This window comes from Terrapene carolina, unplaced genomic scaffold (assembly GCF_002925995.2).
Source record: "Terrapene carolina triunguis isolate 2854851 unplaced genomic scaffold, T_m_triunguis-2.0 Scaffold714, whole genome shotgun sequence".
NCBI classification, from domain to species: Eukaryota; Metazoa; Chordata; order Testudines; family Emydidae; genus Terrapene; species Terrapene triunguis.
Genome location: NW_020665065.1, coordinates 3,791,304 through 3,808,672, shown reverse-complemented (window position 1 = coordinate 3,808,672; position 17,369 = coordinate 3,791,304). Strand labels below are relative to the sequence as shown.

Genomic DNA, 17,369 nt, shown 5'->3' with positions numbered 1-17,369 from the left:
TTAGGGGTCTGGCCCAGCTGCTCACACGATTCCTATAACACTGGCGATTATGGTTTGTAGACGATCAAGTTAATGTGTAGAGACCGATCTAGGTCTATAGTAAGACAATGTTTATTTATATTGCCTCTCAAACTAGGGAGATGTGATTCGTAGTTACATGAAAGTGCTCAATGCTGTTTAGTGGTAACTTGTAAACCTGTTAAATAATTAAAATAAAATCAGATACAGTTTACATGTACTATTCAATCACCCTTTTTTGTTTTGTTTTAAATTTACCAATTATTAGTGGTACTTAAAAGTCAGAGCTATACTTAAGCTCTCTACCTATGTGCTCTTAGCAGTGATGTGCTATCTTGTGCTCTGTTACTACTGACCTAGTTTAGACACCTTTGCCAGTAATGCACATCCTCTTTGAACCTAAACTAAATTGGTTATTCAGTCAAATGGTTCTTAGCTCAGTTGGTCACAGAATGTAGTGGTAGAAGAGAAAGGTGGAACCCTCATCCTCTAACTTGTCAACATGAGGTGCTTGGTGCATTGAGTAGTTGAACAGTCTCACTTTTGAAGTTAATTTGCATGCACTTACACTGTTTCTGTCCAAGATTCCCAGGAAGAAGGTGACACTGGGACTGTGTGCTGACACCATCAAGAACAAATTGAACTGTAACTGGATCGATGTGGTATAAATTGCACTACAGAGCAAAGCAACAGAGAGTCCTGTGGCACCTTTAAGACTAACAGATGTATTGGAGCATAAGCTTTCGTGGGTGAATGCCCACTTCGTCGGATGCATGCTACAGAGCAAAACGTTTGGTATTGCTTTTCCCTATGCATTCAGCATGGGTACACAGCTTGGTCCTGGCTATAAGTGTATTTTGGAGATATTAAGCAATGAAACCATATTCCCTTTAGCTTTTATTATAATCCAAACCAGGTACCACTTTGTTGTTTTTGACATAATACTGTGTTCTAGCAATCATCAGTTCAAAAAGAGTACAAAGTAGAACATATATAAATAAATAACTTTTCATCAAATGAGCAGCTAAATTAATCTTTTAAAGCAACAAAGTTTCTTGTACCCAGCTGTGGCGAGGGAGGGTGTAACATATTAAGTTTGTGCAGTGGAACAGAGTGCAAAACACCTTAAACAAACTTGCCTTTAAACATCTCAAGGATAAACGGGTTAGTAGCTCAGCTCTTTGGGTCCTGACCAAGTTTATTTGCAAAGACGCATTGCTCATTTGATGAAAGATGAGGTTACAAATACTGAGTCTGATCTACTATGCTACAACCAACCATTATTTGATATACATACTACTACAAACCAGATTGCGTTTCATGTGATGCTGGAAGAAGCACTCACGTGTAAGTCAAGTCTCATTAGTTTAACAAAGTTTGCACAATCCCCAGAGTCCTTGTCACCCACGAGTATCAAATGCTCCTCTACGGAACCAGGACTTACAGTACATTTTGGAACTTAAATGTGAGTGCTCTTATGACCAACTTATCGAATGTTTATTTTATTACAGCACCGTGGCCAATGGTAAACTACAATGAAAGACTGCTCACAAGTTCAAAAATCAAGTGATGCAGCACGTCCACACACTGGTGCCAGGGATCTTTGGCTACCAAGCATGAAAACACATTTGTACATCTTCCCATAAATATCTTTACATAAATATGTATTTTGATTAAAATTCCAGGCCCACAATAAAAAAAAATTAGAGGATGAGCCACAGAAGTCCAATAATTGCCCCCTGGTGAAAAACCACATTTGAACTACTGCGTCTCTTATAGAGTAAAAATGAAATGCTTCCCAAAGTTTGTGATCCTCTATTGAGCATGGAATTCCAACAGCATTTCTTCCAGGTGTGTGGCTTTTTACACACTTGTTCACAGTCTGCTTGCAGAGGTGAGCTGAGCTGTGTACAATAGCCTCAAACCTCTTAGGCTGAATTGCAGGTGGCCCAGTATTCGGTCACCAAAAGAATTCCTGTGTGGTTAGTGTTAGCTAAGACAGATTCTGCAGAAGGACCAGGGGCTTGTTTACAAGCTGTCTCTTGTTTTCCTCGAACAGGGTGGCTGTATGACCTAATGTTTCACAGGCTGGAAAGCTCTCCTGGGCGAGAACAGGTAGGATATTCTAGCTGCCACAGCTACAAGAGAAGAGGGAACAATGTGAGATCTTATAGAAGGCTCAGGAGCATTGGTCAAACTGCCCTCTCCACCTCTGCTGGGGGATGCCACCACTGCCCTCCGTTGGACTGATTCATACCTACTCAAATGCTATTGGTTTTCGCCAGGGGTAGGCAGGGTAGAGTTGCCTGAGGAAAGCCTGCCCTAGCTCGCACAACACTGCTGTTGGTACCCACAACCTACGTGTCTGAAAGCGAAACCCCTCCATCTGTCTAATGGAAACCCCTCTGGTGAGAGCTTGTCAGGTCCAGGCCAGAGGGCTCCTTTAGCTGATGATCGTGTCTACACCAAGTTGTATTAATCCTGTAAAATTTCAAAACCCAGAGGGCATGACAGTGCTAGGGGGGGTGCCCCCACATTAAAAGCACTAAACCACAACCATTTTCATCTTGCCCCACCTTTGCAATCAGTTACTGGTGTGGGGTGACAGGGGGAACTATGGAAATCCCAGCATTGCTGCCTGAAGTTACCTTCTTGACATGTAGGTCCTATGTACCCATGAATGCAAGTGCACTGGCCATTCTGAGCATTGCAGAAAGAGTTGACAGAGGCACAGTCACAGGTCAGGGTGCAATCTGGGCCAAATTTATCCATGCGGCAGTCTGGAGAGGTAAGAAAGGCAGAGAGATTGTTTGGAGGAGCTGGAATTATTTCAGCGCGTTAGCTGGCAGTTCTATCCACGCACTGCCTGATACTGAGGTGACAGAACTAAGCACAGGCCTGGTGAAAGGTAAGGGGGCAGTTTGCCCCAGGAGAGGGATGGGACAGACTGCTCCCAAGCTGTACCTTACCCCTGGATTTGTTAGACCACCCCAAGGACCCAGAGTGGAGTTCAGGTTCCATTCGGTTGTTGGCTTCTTGACTCCAGCTAACAATCAGGGCAGAGGAGTGTGTTGTGATGGGGCCACCCACCTCCTAAGGGTGAGATGGACCATGGCATTGAGTCACTGCTGGGCGACCTAGAGGTGAACGGCCCCACATCCCACAGGAGCACCTGGAGCCATCCAGTCCTCCACATCAATCATTCCATATAACTTCGGTACTTGTGCCCATTGGCTCTGTAGGTCACATTCATAAAACACAATTCTCCTCTCGCATTAGGGTAAGGCTGGTGCAAGAAGAACCAGGTCCGATGCCTTCTGGCTAGGCTGCAAAAATGCCCCTCCCTTTAGTAGTCCCAGCCTCAGACAGGAGAGTGATGATAGTGTGTCCGTCCTAAGATCATCACTAGCACACCTGTTATGTCTGTTGCAAATAATCCATACTCACCCAGGTCACACTTGGTGCCAGTTTTTCCGGGCGGACACAGGCAGCGCCCAGTGACTGGATCACATGGTGCGTTTCCTTCACAGTCACACAACTGCTGGCAACGCTCTCCATACCGCCCCTCCTCGCAGCCTGTTAGCACAAGAGAAAGGGTGAAGGGCAGCACAAGGATCTCCGGCCCTTCGGTCTGTGCTTTTTCACACAGCCAGTCTTCCCAATTCTGAGCCAATCCTGTGGGACTCCCCGCCCAAGACAAGAGACAGTCGTCTTTACCTGGAAATGATCCCACGGCACCAGGAAACCCTGCATGTTTCTTCCCTCTGAGGGCAATGTCAGGGCTATGCCCCGTTAGTAGGAGGCCTTTGTCACTGACTTTTGTGACAGAAGCTGATTCTGTTGTGGCGATTGGCCCTGTGCGCTCAGTTTAGTAATTATCTCCAGTGGGGTGTTGTGAGAAACAGAAAATTTTGGGGGAGAGATAACGAATTGCTTGATTATTTATGTATTTTTGTGCCTCTGCTTGTCTAAATTTGAGTCATTCCAACTGGCTCGAGATAGCAGAAAACTGGCGTCTAAGAAATGTTGTCTAGGATCAGAGCAGCACACCAGGGGGTCCATTGCGGTCTCCACCTTCCCTACCTGTGTGAACACCACAGTGGGGCTGGCTGGCACTACTTCCTACCTCCGTGGGTTTGATGTTTGACGAGTGGATGGCAAGCACTCTGATTAGTGAATGCTACCTCATAGTTACAGGGCCAGAGCCCTTTTAAGATGATCTTAACACATGTCCTGTTTGCCAGCAGTACCTGCCCCACAATGCCCCGCTGAGTGCCACAGGGGCCAGCTGGAAGTACATTCACTGACAGCAGTGGGGGCACTATAGATTCGCACACTAGTATAAGAGAGCTCAGCAGTGACAACACTTCACCTTTTGATGGGCAATACGCTGAAGTGATCCATACCTGTCTGACAGCGGTCTTTGTGGAAGCCAGCAGGACACAGACACTGACCGGTCACTGGGTCACAAGTTGCTCCATTCTGACAATCACACAACTCCTGACAACGCAGTCCATGGAAACCTGGAGGGCAGGCTGGGAAAGAAGCCAGTTGGAAAGTTCATTAGTAAACACAGATCGCTTCAATGGGGCCTTATTCGCTGGGGGTCCCAGCAGCTCACCCTCCCGCTAACCCGTGGGAGGAAGGCATGAGCCCTTTACACTGGGAGGTTTCAAGATGCAGAGGGACAATCCTGCTCTGTGTTATGAAGGGGGGGGGGATTAACCAGTGGACCACTGCTCTCAGTCTCTCTTTTAGCTCCCTGCTGCACACTGGATCCACAAATCATCATTTATTACCAGGGCTTTGGAGCGGAGCCCGGAGCTGCAGCGGAGCCGGAGCCGGAGCACAGCTCCAACGCCCTGTTTATTACTGTTGTGCCTAGGAGCCCTGGTCACAGAGCAGGCCCCCGTTGTGTCAGGCGCTGTACAAACATCAAACAAAGAGCTTGCAAACGATCCACAGTCAGCTCCTGAAATTCAGGAAGATTGTTGAGTGTAAAGTCTTACTCTTTCCATGGATCTCAATAGCAAAAAAGATCTAAGCTCGGAACACAACAACTCATGCTTCACCCATCTGAACTATTTCACAGACATCCTGGGCAGGCCATGGTAGGCTTTGCCCATGGAAGTTCTCTTCCATTTTAGTGAACAACAGGGGAAGATTTAAGGTGAAAAATGCAAAACGTCGTGTGGGAGACAAGGTGGGTGAGGTGATATCTTTTATTGCACGAACGTCTGTCGGCGAGAGAGAGAAGCTTTTGAGCCACACAGAGCTCTTCCTCAGATTAGGGCAAGGTGCTCTCAGCATCACAGCTAAATGCAAGATGGAACAGGCTGTTTAGCATAAGTAGTAAGCAAACGTTCTAAGGGACCATTCAAGGTAGAGTGGCCCATTAACACCGCTGCAGTTGTAGGACAAAAAGGGTGTGTTGGAGGGTTACATATCGTAGTTGTAAGCCGTAAATCCAGTGTCTCTGTTCAGTCCACGAGTGTGTGAAACTACCCAAAATGTGCCAGTCTTTCCCTTTGATGCCGGCGTGTGGTAGCACTGCCTTTCCCACAATACTGCTAAGGAATCTGGGTTTGTATTTGTCTGACCTGAGCACACTAACGAAACAAAATATTTCTGACATTACAGTAGGGACCATGTTGCTGCTTTTTTGTACTCTGGCTTGTTTTTAAGCAGTTGCTAATGTGGGTCAGGTTATGTGTGCACACTCCAAGCACACACAAAGGACAGGACATTCAAACCAACAGCATCTTTAACTTGACTGATAACCTGCCTGTGGAGTACAGGGCTGCCAGACACACACTGCAGTGCAATTTCAACCGGGCTGTGCAATGTTATGACCAACACTAGGTTGACAAGTGTCACGTGTCAGGGCTGAAGGGGCTCACCACGCTGCTTTGTCCACATGCCTCCTTTTTATCCCTCCCCAGGACAGAGCAGTGGTGAGCTGGCCAGGTGCATTACCAAGACGTCTTACAGTGTGTGGATGCCTCTGGTTTTGGCCTCTGCCAGAGGCAGGATACTAGACTTGATGGACCTCCTGGCATCCCTCCCCAGCTGCATGTGTGTGTATGGAAGTGATGGTGCCACTGAGCCTCTCACTTGCTGTGATGTTCAAACTGCCCCCATGCGAATCAGATCCGCCCCTCTGCCTTATGTCCCCCAGTGCCCACATTAAACATCTTTACAACACACAGCTGCGGAGGGCAGAAGGAGCAGCTGTTCTGCTGCTTGAACTTACTGTGCTCACATAAGTGCCCATAGTGCCCTCTGAGGCAGTGGCAGGCTCCCGTCACTGGGTCACAAGTCCCATTATTCCGGCATGCACAGTTCAGCTGGCAGTTGGCGCCGTACTTCCCGGGTGGGCATTCTGCGGGGAACATGTTTCAGAGAGAGTAACTGGCGCACAACTCATACGCGAGCACGTCCTGTGCAGCAGGTGACCTGCGGCCAGGCCAGGCCGCACAGGGTGCCCTGCGAGGGAGGGCACAGCTACGCATGTGGCCGTGGCAAAGAGGGCATCAATTCTAAACACAAACTCAGTTAGTTTAACAGTTGCCAGGCCGGTGCCAGGACAGAGCACCTCCAGGGGGTTTACCCAGTTCGCAGAATTTCCCGGTCCGCCCAAGCCCACACAAACAGGAGCCGTCGGCCGCATGACAGATTCCTCCATTCTGGCAGGAGCACGTCTGCTTGCAGCCTGCCCCGTACTGGTTTTTCTGGCAGACTGAAAAAGACAAAGGAGGAGAGGGTGGGAACCCAAATCCCGATATGATCAAACAGACACTACACCAATGGGGCTGGGGTAGCTTGCCTGTACCCAACCCTACAGCCCTTTCCAAACCACAGTGGTGAAATACCCAGTCTTGGTTAAATGGCACCATGGTGAATGTTTACCGTGTTCACAGCTGGCACCAGTTCTTCCTGCTGGACAAATGCAGATGCCTGTCACATGGTGACAGGTGGCTCCTTCTCCACAGGAACACAGGTGCCTGCAGTCCTTGCCATAGCGACCAATAGGGCAGCCTAGGAGAGGGGAGAGGAGAGATGGTGACCTTAGCATTCTTAGAAGCAGGCTGTGGGCTGAAAAGGAAGGGTTTCGGTTTGGCTCGGAGGGGAATGTGTCTGGTGGTTAGCGCTCTGAGACAAGGAGTCAGGACTCGGGTTCTTTTCAAGGCTCTGCCACTAACGATGTGATCGTAGGCTTGATTTGGTAGAGAAGAAACGAGCTGTCTAGATCACTTGTGCTGAAGGAGGAAAGCATTTTAACAGAGGCTCCAGAGCCAAGCAATGGGATGGTGCAAGCGTGAACTGCCAGATTAATGCAGCACTTCCACACGTGGCAGCCATTATGGTGCAGGAAAACCCCCCAGGAAGAAAGCGATTCCATTTCAATAAAAGCAAGAAATTAAATCAGTTACTTAGGAGCTGTAATAGTGGACAGGCTCTTTGTCCACCAGCCTCTCCTGTGTGATTCAGAGGAAGAAAATGTAGTGCCCACAGTCAATGGTGTAGTGTTGTACCTGGGAGAAAGGCTTCCTTCCTGACCCTGCAGATGAGCCACTCATGCCATGAATCATAGGACTGTAAGGGACCTCGAGAGGTCATCTAATCCAGTCCCCTGCACTCACGGCAGAACTGAGTATTAACTAGACCATCCCTGACAGGTGTTTGTCCAACCTGCTCTTAAAAATCTCCAATGATGGAGATTCCACAACCTCCTTAGGGAGTTTATTCCAGTGCTTAGCCACCCTGACTGTTAGGAAGCATGAAATCATCTCTCTGTCTGCACATCATGATCATCTTAAACGCCTACCTGTTTCTGTAGCTCCCTCTGGTAAAATCCATTTTGGCAACAGCTTGAATTTTTGCAGCAATTCACTTTCCCTTTGTTTAGCTGATGCATCATTAGAACCATAAGAACGCTTGGAGAAAAAACACCCATCCCCAATGAGTAATAAGAAAATTCCCTTCCACAAAGGTATTTTTGGCAGGGTCACTATTGGTCCTGCAGGGGTTGTGACAGAAAACATTTTGCTGGAACCCAAGACGAAAAAGCTTCATGACTCTGTTCTTAGAAGATGAACCAAAGCTGTCAAGACTTTTCCACATCAAGGAGTTTATTAGTATTTTGTAGAGGGGGGTTTTATTATTCTCTTTTGTGGCACATTTACTATGTGACTCCCTTCCGCTGCTACTGTCTAAAACCTTTCAAGTGTAAGAAACACCCCAAACTTATGCATTTTTGCTTTTACTGTAGTTCTGGACAGTGAATCATCGAAAACAGGAGTCAGATGAAGAAGGAATGTCCATGCATTTCAGCAATAATTGAGAATTCACTCCCAGCACTTCCTCTGCTAGCAGACATCTCGAAACTAGGCAGTGGAAGATACTCGGTGTAATGTTTTGCGAAGCTGGACTTGGAAGGCAAATGTGCTGCTTGAAGTCTGCCTGCAATGTTCTTAGACTGTGGCCCACATCACAACTGCTGCTCTCTCTTGAAGGGCAGCATCTCATTCATGTGCATGGCGGCAAAGGAAGCTGCACGGGGGCAGCTAATGCCAGGATTCACCCCATTGAGATTTAAAGCAGCCTGCTACTCAGTCTCAGACTTCCCCGGGCAATACCCTGCACACTCACCGATACTGCAGTCAGCGCCGACGTACCCAGCGGGACACTGACATGTCCCTGTGGTGGTCTCACAGCGTCCTCCGTTCCTACACTTACACTGCCGCTCACAATTGGGGCCATACCAACCAGCTGAACATCCTGGGGGGAAATTTAAAAAAACCCAATGCTTAGAAAAACGACAAAGCCCAGACACTGATCATGTGGCATGTGCATTGACATTCACAATGCAAGTGTCTCCCCCCCAATCGCTGATGACAAGGCAAGATGATTCGAAATAGTGCGCAGCATGTTGGTAATCTAAGGGGTCCGCCGATTTACTCATCAACAAACGCTTGTAAAGACGTTGTTAACCCTGGTTTACTTGCTTGTAAAACAACAATTGATATTGGTGAGTAAATGTTGTTGGTATGAATATATGCCAGAGAATGACACCATCCAATTCACTTCACTCAGTGAGAGGAGGTGGGAGAAGGTCATTTCCTGTCTTTTTGAGTGAGAAGCTGCTGATTTCCTGACTAATCCGAACAAAGATCTCCTGGTGAGCCAGAGAAAGCAGCCCAGCTGACACGACATGCACACCAGCACGATGAAGATTCAGGAAGCCAGGTCTGTTTTTGCCTAATGGACTGCGTGATGGAGTGGACTGTTTTGATTAGATACAACCCACATATTGTGACAGAAATAATCAAAGCGCAAGGCCATCCTGGGTTCCTTCATCCTCCTAGCACCTGCGGACATAAAGCACAGCATAAAGCATGGGGAAGTGCTCACAGCTCCTAGGCACTGGCTGCTCATTTTATCTTGCATTAACCAAATCTTAGAGAACTATACAAAATAATCAGCTACATCCCTGTTTTTCAAGGAGGCTCCTAATGGAAAAGCTATTAGTGCCGTGAAAATACATTTTTTTAAAACCACTGCATAGAAAACTTTGAGCAAAAATGAAATTGGGGGAGATTATTTCAAGAGGGTTGCAATAAGGTGCCCATCAATCCCCGCCCTTCCTCCAGCTGCACAGTCAAAAGGAGGAAGGTGAAAGTGTCTCTCAATAGCCCTCCTTGCTCTTGGCAGAGGGAAACTGATCCAAGGAGTTTTACTCTTAGAGGAAAAGAGCAGGAAAAAGTTCTCTGCTGATCATACTACGTAGCCACCTTGTCCATGGGTTAAATGGGAAATGGCAGAATGTGGCACTTGTGTATATTAAATTGTTTTTGATGGCACAAAATGTAACTCACTGATTAGTAAGAGAAAGTGTGTGTATGGGTGAGAGAGAGCGTGCGTGTATGGGCGTGGACTGATGGATGGATGTGAGAGTATGCAGGGACATAGGACGGAGGACCAAAGGGAACAGAAAACAGGGATTCCGCCTGCTTGGGCAGAATCATTTCCCCCATTACCGGCAAGGTTCACAAAGACATAACCTGGGAAATGTTTTAAAAAATCTCAAGCTGCACGAGTGAGGGGAAAGGGAAGCACAGTGGGAAGCTGGGATGACAGCCAATCCGAATGCAGGAGGTGCCATATTGGAGCTGTCCCAAGGCTCCTGGAGTTCAGTTCCTGGCTATGACTGAGGCTAGGTCTACACTACCCGCCTGAATCGGCGGGTAGAAATCGACCTCTCGGGGATCGATTTATCAATCGATCCCCGAATCGACGCTCTTACTCCACCAGCGAAGGTGGGAGTAAGCGCCGTCGACAGGAAGCCGCAGAGGTCGATTTTGCCACCGTCCCTACAGCGGGGTAAGTCGGCTGCGACACGTCGAATTCAGCTACGCTATTCGCGTAGCTGAATTTGCGTATCTTAAATCGACCCCCCCCTGTAGTGAAGACGTAGCCTAATATCCAGTGCTGCAGAGGAAGGTGGAGTCCCCTCTCCTCTGATTAGTTAATTGTGAATGCTACCAGAAACTTCCTTCCTGACCCCATCAGCTTATGCCCTGATACATGACCATGGCCTCGCCTTGGAACACTCAGCATGAAGAACACAGTCCCTGATTGGCTAGCATCCAGCAGAGACGCTGTAGGTGAAGTCACATGAACCTTGACAACGTGGAAGACAAAGTTTAGCGCAAACTCACTTAGCTGGCAATTTCTTCCATGATAACCAGGTGCACAGATACACGCCCCAGTGACAGGGTGACAGTCTTGGTTCACTTCTGGGCACTGGCAAGCCTGAGCACAGTTCAGCCCAAAGGTCCCTGGCAGACAGGCTGTAGCAAGGAAGGAGATGAAGACACCACAGCATTATTGTAGGGGCTCTTGGTCTCCCCCCAAACCCCACTCCCTAATGTAGGTCAGATTTAGAACTCCACTATAGAGCAGGACTTATTGGTATCAAAACCCAGAATGGCCTTTAGTGCGCATGGTGTTCATCCGCCACTCAAAGCCAGGGGAAATGGGAACCAGTCTCGCTGGTGTATCCTGTTGTGAGGACCATGGGGGTAGTTGCTAGGATGCACAAAGGAGTGTGGGATTGAAGAGGATCGGAAGTATTTTCAGATACTAGATGCCCTCTGCAATCATGCATCCACACATGCATGGAGAGCTCTGAAATACATACACTTACAGCACTGAAGAATGTGCTTGCATGCCTCTGTCTCTCCCAGACTTGCTCATATCCACAGGAGCTCGCTCTTACTCTGATTTATTGCTAATCCTTTGGATGGAATATGCTGCTCTGGTTTCCCACTTGGCTCCCTTTGCTCTGTTATGATTCTGTGGGCATGCACCACCTGCCAAAGTGTGAGCTGCTATTTGGCAACGCATTGGGGGTTTTTTTTAGTAGTAATGGATTGACCCGTCTAGTTCCCTGGACTCTGCTAGTAACTGTAGAAGGGCCGTTCCCTCCTCCGTACATTGTTCACATCCATGGCCCATAAATCCTGGAGGGCAGCCACACTGGCCAGTGACATGGTTGCAAGGCGTTCCTGGGGGGCAGTCGCAGCGGCTGGCACAGTCCTTCCCAAATGAACCAGGCAGGCAGGCTGTGGGAAGGAAACAAGGCGGGGAAAAGAAATCAAGACAAAAGGCTTGCCAATTCTCCCTAGTGCCCAGCACCAGCAGGAATTTGATGGCCCCAAAATCAAGTGTAATTAAAGGGTTAATGCGATATGCTGTAGCCTTCCTGGAAACGTGAAAGAAATGCCCCACGGAATACCAATGTGAGCTGAAGACATGTCGTGTCCCAACTGGCACCGTCTGTCCAAGGAGTTGCTAAGAAGCCGATGTCTCCTTCCTTCTTTTGAGCAAATCTCAAAGTCTGGCTGCTTCCCCCAATCATCCCAATGCCCCCTTTCCTCGGCACACTTCTCTTTCTAGTGCACTGAGAGATGCCAGACTGACAGGCTAAGAAAACAGTCCTCTTAGCCGAATAGCTACAGCAGGGCACCAGCCATACAAGCTTCCCCGACGCTATCTTGGCCTGGAGGGTCTGTGAAGAGGTGAGTGGGAGTTCAGTTTTTGTGACCCATTTAGTCCTGGGCCTCTGCTGAGATGTCTTGGTGCCTATCAGTGCCAATAATGCTGTGGCTATCTGTCTACTGGGGACTGTACTGTACTCTGACATCAGCCAGCCGGCAGCATTTGTTACAGCAACCGAGGTAAACGCCTCTTTCTATAGCCCATTGCGCCCATCCCCTGAGCCATCAAGTCCCACTTCGTCTGTTACTCTAGAGGCTCATTCCCAAAACATCCAGGCTCCGTGGCTTCATCTGAGGCTGAAACGTAACAAGAACAGCCTGAGCAGCAGAGACGATGCAGCGGCGACATGAGGAGGGGTGCGATTCTCTCACCTTTCTCACAGCGCTGGCCCCTCCAGCCCATGGGGCAGTCGCAGACGCCAGTGACGTGGTGGCACGAGACTCCATCCCCACAGGCGCACTGCTCTGCACAGTGCTCTCCGAACGTACCCTCCGGGCAAGCTGCAGAGATTCAAACGTACAGAGAGGTGGGGGTTACAGGGGTGCTACAGAATGAATACGAGCATGGTCTGGTTTCATTACACAGGGCAATTCAAACTATGCTCGCCAGGCACAAAGAACTTCAAACGTTTATTTTATGTCCCTTTCATTTTCTCATGTCAGGGAGTGAAGTTTTATGTTTCACTTCATGTTTGACAAGTCAGATGGGATCTGTCAGTCTGCAGGGCTGGGCCTAACGAGACTGGGAACAGGATCAAATAGAGCAGACTTGTTTCTTTTCTTTGGTGGTGGCGATAGGTACCAGACTGACAGCTCTGGAGAATGGGGTCCTTCATTCATCCCCAGAGGAGGTACAGCATGGGCAGCAGCTGGGCAAGCTTCCCAACACTGCTTGGCTGGAGCACTGAAAGGGTCCCTGTACCGCGGCTGCTTTAGGAGCAAGAGAAGCGTTTAATCTCTGTAGCCCAGTCAGTCCTTGGCCTCTCGACTGAGACCATCAACAAGGGAGCCAGTTAGTGCCAACTGTGTTGCTGCTTTACCTGTCAAAGGGGAAACTTGTTGACTGGGAATAAACTCGTGACGCTGGCCACTGTACAGTCACCAGACAATAACGTGTTAATCACCACTGCTCTGGGCAAGAGCAAATCAGTGAGCACCGGGGAAAAGGCTCCATCTCCCATTACCCATCGTCTGAAATCGCCAGTCCGCTGGGAAATCCATTGACTCGGCATTTCTTTGCACTCTCCGTAACAATCTTCGCTTGTTTCTAAGGGCTAGTCTACACTTACCGGGTAGTTCGACGGCTGGGGATCGAAGTTCCAGGTTCGATTTATCGCGTCTGGTCTGGACGCGATAAATCGAACCAGGAAGTGCTCGCCATCGACTGCGGTACTCCAGCTCAACGAGAGGAGTACCGCGGAGTCGACGGGGAGCCTGCCTGCCGCGTGTGGACCGCGTCTGAACCGCGGTAAGTTCGAAGTAAGGTATGTCGAATTCAGCTACGTTATTCACGTAGCTGAATTTGCGTACCTTACTTCGACTTGGGGGGTAAGTGTAGACCAAGCCTTAGAGTGGGATTTTCTGATTCTTCTGTTCATAAAGCGAGGTCATAAGGTCAGTTGGGCCAAATGCAGCCTTGGCCTAAACAGTTCCAACTCCCACGGAAGTCAGCGGAGTTGCACACATCTACGTCCGGGCTGAACTTGGCACTTCCTGTTGGATTTGTGACATCACCATTACCTTTGAGACAACAGACCATGAGGTCAGAAACTTTGGCAGAATCCAGGGCCGGGAGAAAGTGGGTGCTGAGGCGAGGAGAAAAGCTGAGCCAGGCAGAAAGAGGGGAAGAAAGAAAGTTGTGAGCCGACAAACTGCTCTTTGCATAAACATTCTCTTCTTCCTAATTTGGTGTGAAAGTCTCTCTCTCTAACAGTGCCAAATGTTTTTTGGAAGCAATATTTCTGGCACCATTTAGTGAGAGCTGGGGCCAGGATAGCATCACCATCAGGGCCATTCTCCTCCTGTCATCTATGAGGAAGTGAGAGGCTGGTTCTTAAAGCAGATGGAAACCAGAAAAGACAGTCATTGTCTGAATTTTAGAGAAGTTAGTTGCACAAACTACACAACTAATCGGCAACTAGTCAACAGGACTGAGTGCACAAATTCAGAAACTGCATGTGCAAATGACAAAATAGGTGCATTTGCCCATGCACTCACCCAATTTGCACATGCAATTGGGGTAACTGCAAGCATAGATTAGGGACATAGTTGTGCATATACTGTGTGTGCACGTTTGCACACCTAACTTTTCTAAAAAAACAAGCCCTAAAAAGAAGTCAAATAAAGGAGTCTGACTTTTGGTGGGGATGGGGTAAGCTAGCAAGGGATAGGCATTGCTGGGCTTTTTAAATCTTAATGTCAATATAGACAGTGGTCTCAATGTAGTGAAATTCTGCCTACAGTGAGACAGAAAAAGTCCCGAATAGTTTCACTGCAAAGCATCATTCTGGTTATGATGATCCATTGCTTCAAGCTGCCCTGTGAAAAGCAACGACTTGACTAGAGGAGGGTCATGTGCAAAGAGTTCCATATAACACAGCGACATGGACCTGTGATTTGGTAAAGTGCCTTGAGGCTGACTTGAATACCCAGCCAAGATGATGGTGCCTGACAGTCCCCAAAGATGGTGGATGGTTAAGTGAGATGTGTGTTTCACGTTACAGTACTTGAGGCTGTACTGAGGGTGTGCCAAGTCTAGTCAAACCTCTTTATGGCATGGATCTCATTATCTGCTTTTCTCCTCAGACAGAAGAACCAGATGGCTAAGGTCCAATGCAAATAAGTGAGGGTAACAAGCAGGGAGGCTATGGAACAGAGCAGATATTTGGAATCTTCCACTGAGCGTTTGCTTCTGTGGGTAATTCTCTCCTGCACTTTCTAATTGGAAGGAGAAACAGAACCGTATCCTGGCATTGCTGGTTGCAATTTGCATCATGACACCACATCCAGGTCTGGAAAACACTAAAATAAATTTCACCGGCACCATCAGAACTCTGCCCTGGCCCCTCATGCACACTGGCCCAAGAGGAGCTCAATGCCACGTAGCAGAACACTCGATATTCTGCTTGGAGAAGGCTCAGAAGCTTCTGAAGGTTCCGTTCAGAGCAGAATCCAAAAATTCAGATACTTTTCTTCTAACCATGAGGTCGGATATCTCATAAGAGCACATCCTGCTTTCATCTGAGTCTGAAATCCCCCAGAGCTGCCTTATACACCTCAATGGAATGCCCATGATCGGGGGTGAAAAATCAAGCAGAAATAGAAGGGGTTCAGAGAGAGAGGACAAAAACTACTAGAACCCTGGAATGACCTGTGTGAAGAGAGGCTGAGAGGGAGCAGAACAATGCTCCACATAATGTAACGTGTACACAGCTCAGCCAGAGAGTGCATCAGTGAAAGGGATACTCGGGAAGGAGAAGATTAGGATTTCTCAGCTTTGCAAAGCCTCAAACAGCTCTTGAAACTTGCCTGACCTTCATCCCACATTAAGAAATGTTCCAGCAACCTCATATTACGGGCCACAGCCTGCTTCCTGCTAATGATCCAGGGAACAAAGCAGCCACACACCCACAATACCTACAAGAGCCCAGAACCAAAACAGTGACACAGTAAACACCTTGTAAATGTCAGGGCTTTTCCTAGCCATGCTGCTGAGGGTGGGAATGGCTGCAGCAGACAACTCACTCACGCCCCTGGCTTCAGCTGATTACCAGCCTCAGACTAATAACCCCCTTCACAGTGGGCTACACTTGCTGTGGCTGCTGGAACTTCTGGGAGGGGAGGGGCTCCCCTTTGCTGATCTTCTGGGACTTGATCCAGTCCCTGAGGCTCCCCTTTCTCAAGCCAGCCTCCCTTTCAACACTAGCTAATAGCAAAGGGCTTGCCAGGGTACTTAGTGAAGTCTGTAGATAAGATGAATACGAGGGCCGACAGAAGGCAGGCCTAAGAGCTTGCTGGTGCTTAGGACAGAAGCCAGGTATTCCAGGTCTGCACAATGGTGCCAGCAGTGAGTAAGCTCAGAAGCTGGAAAGGGGGAAGAAGGGAAGGTGATCTGGAGCAGCAGAAAGCTATTAAAGTCTTGGGTCAGGAGGAGGTTTTCCTATGACATTTCAGCTTCACCGTGTCTTCCATTGCCATCTGCTGCTCAGGGGCAGGCTGTGTATCTGTCTCATTCAGGGTCTGCTCCTGCAGGTTTGCCATTGACTTTGGGGGAGCAGGATGACACGTTAGGATCTCTGGGAAGGGACATGGCCTTTTCGGGACTGTACAGCGCTGCGTACACGCAGGATAACATTGCTTTTGTTCAGACCTTGAGGGGAGCACAGCGACAGGCAGAACAAGTTTGCAAAGCTAAAACCATGGCATGTTTTCTCTTGAGCTGTGCAAGCCAAACGTTGGGCCCTTTATTTACTCAATAATTCCCTGGCACCTAGAACAGATGCACCAAGCAAAGTATCTGCTACCTCCAGCAGAGAGGACTTGTGCTTTTCTCGTTGTATCAAAAGCAGCCTTTTAAAAAAACAAGGTAACTCGACTTCCCTGAACCTCAGGATGGTTCCATCTGAGGGAGGGCTCAGGCCAGCCAACCCCGTTCCCTTGTCCTGGCAGGTAAGCAGGAGCCACAAGTATTGGTGGGCTCCTGTGGCTTTCACTTACCGCTTTGGCACTGCTGCCCAGTCCAGCCAGCCCGGCAGATGCAGTGGCCTGTCTGATGGTCACACAGCCCCCTGTTCTGGCAGTCGCAGGCTTGCTGGCAATCCACACCATACCGTCCTTGCGCACATTCTAAGGGAAGCCAGAGAGTTGACTGAAGTGGTTTTAGAAATAGCACACAACAGTATCTTAGCCCAGAAATACAAACCCACAACTCCTCCTTGGGGACAGAAAGTAAGGATGTGTCTACAGGGCAGCTGGGAGCAGGCCCCCCAGCCTGAGTAGAGAGACTTGCGCTAGCTTTGCTCAAGCAAGCACGCTAAAAATAGCAGTGTGGACACAGTGTGGAGACGTGGGCTAGCTGCCTGAGTTCGAGCCTGCCCAGATCCCTGTGTCTGAGCTTGCGTGGCTGGCCCTCACCTTCATGGGGCCTGCAATGTCCACACTGCTCTTTTTAGCACTCTAGCTCAAGCAGAGCTAGTGCCTGTGTCTGCCCATGCTGGGAGGCACATTCTCAGCTGCAGTGTAGACGTACTCTAGAGGGAGAAGGCTAATGACCCTGCTGTTATCACCAGA

General features: G+C 48.6%; 1 protein-coding gene across 3 annotated transcripts in view; it reads right to left on the bottom strand.

The window, feature by feature from the left end:
- Positions 1–341: 341 nt before the first annotated feature.
- Positions 342–17,369, bottom strand: part of MEGF6 (multiple EGF like domains 6) — a 238,803-nt gene continuing 221,775 nt past the window's right edge. For all 3 annotated transcript variants that reach the window (XM_026659934.2, XM_026659935.2, XM_026659937.2), the window contains 12 exons: positions 16,797–16,925; positions 12,453–12,581; positions 11,517–11,645; positions 10,740–10,871; positions 8,671–8,799; positions 6,928–7,056; positions 6,629–6,757; positions 6,272–6,400; positions 4,425–4,553; positions 3,466–3,594; positions 2,667–2,798; positions 342–2,156 (listed from right to left, as the gene is read on the bottom strand). In XM_026659934.2, coding sequence (XP_026515719.1) covers positions 2,092–2,156; positions 2,667–2,798; positions 3,466–3,594; positions 4,425–4,553; positions 6,272–6,400; positions 6,629–6,757; positions 6,928–7,056; positions 8,671–8,799; positions 10,740–10,871; positions 11,517–11,645; positions 12,453–12,581; positions 16,797–16,925 — 1,490 coding nt within the window. In that variant the 3' untranslated portion in view covers positions 342–2,091. The remainder of the gene's footprint in view (positions 2,157–2,666; positions 2,799–3,465; positions 3,595–4,424; positions 4,554–6,271; positions 6,401–6,628; positions 6,758–6,927; positions 7,057–8,670; positions 8,800–10,739; positions 10,872–11,516; positions 11,646–12,452; positions 12,582–16,796; positions 16,926–17,369) is intronic.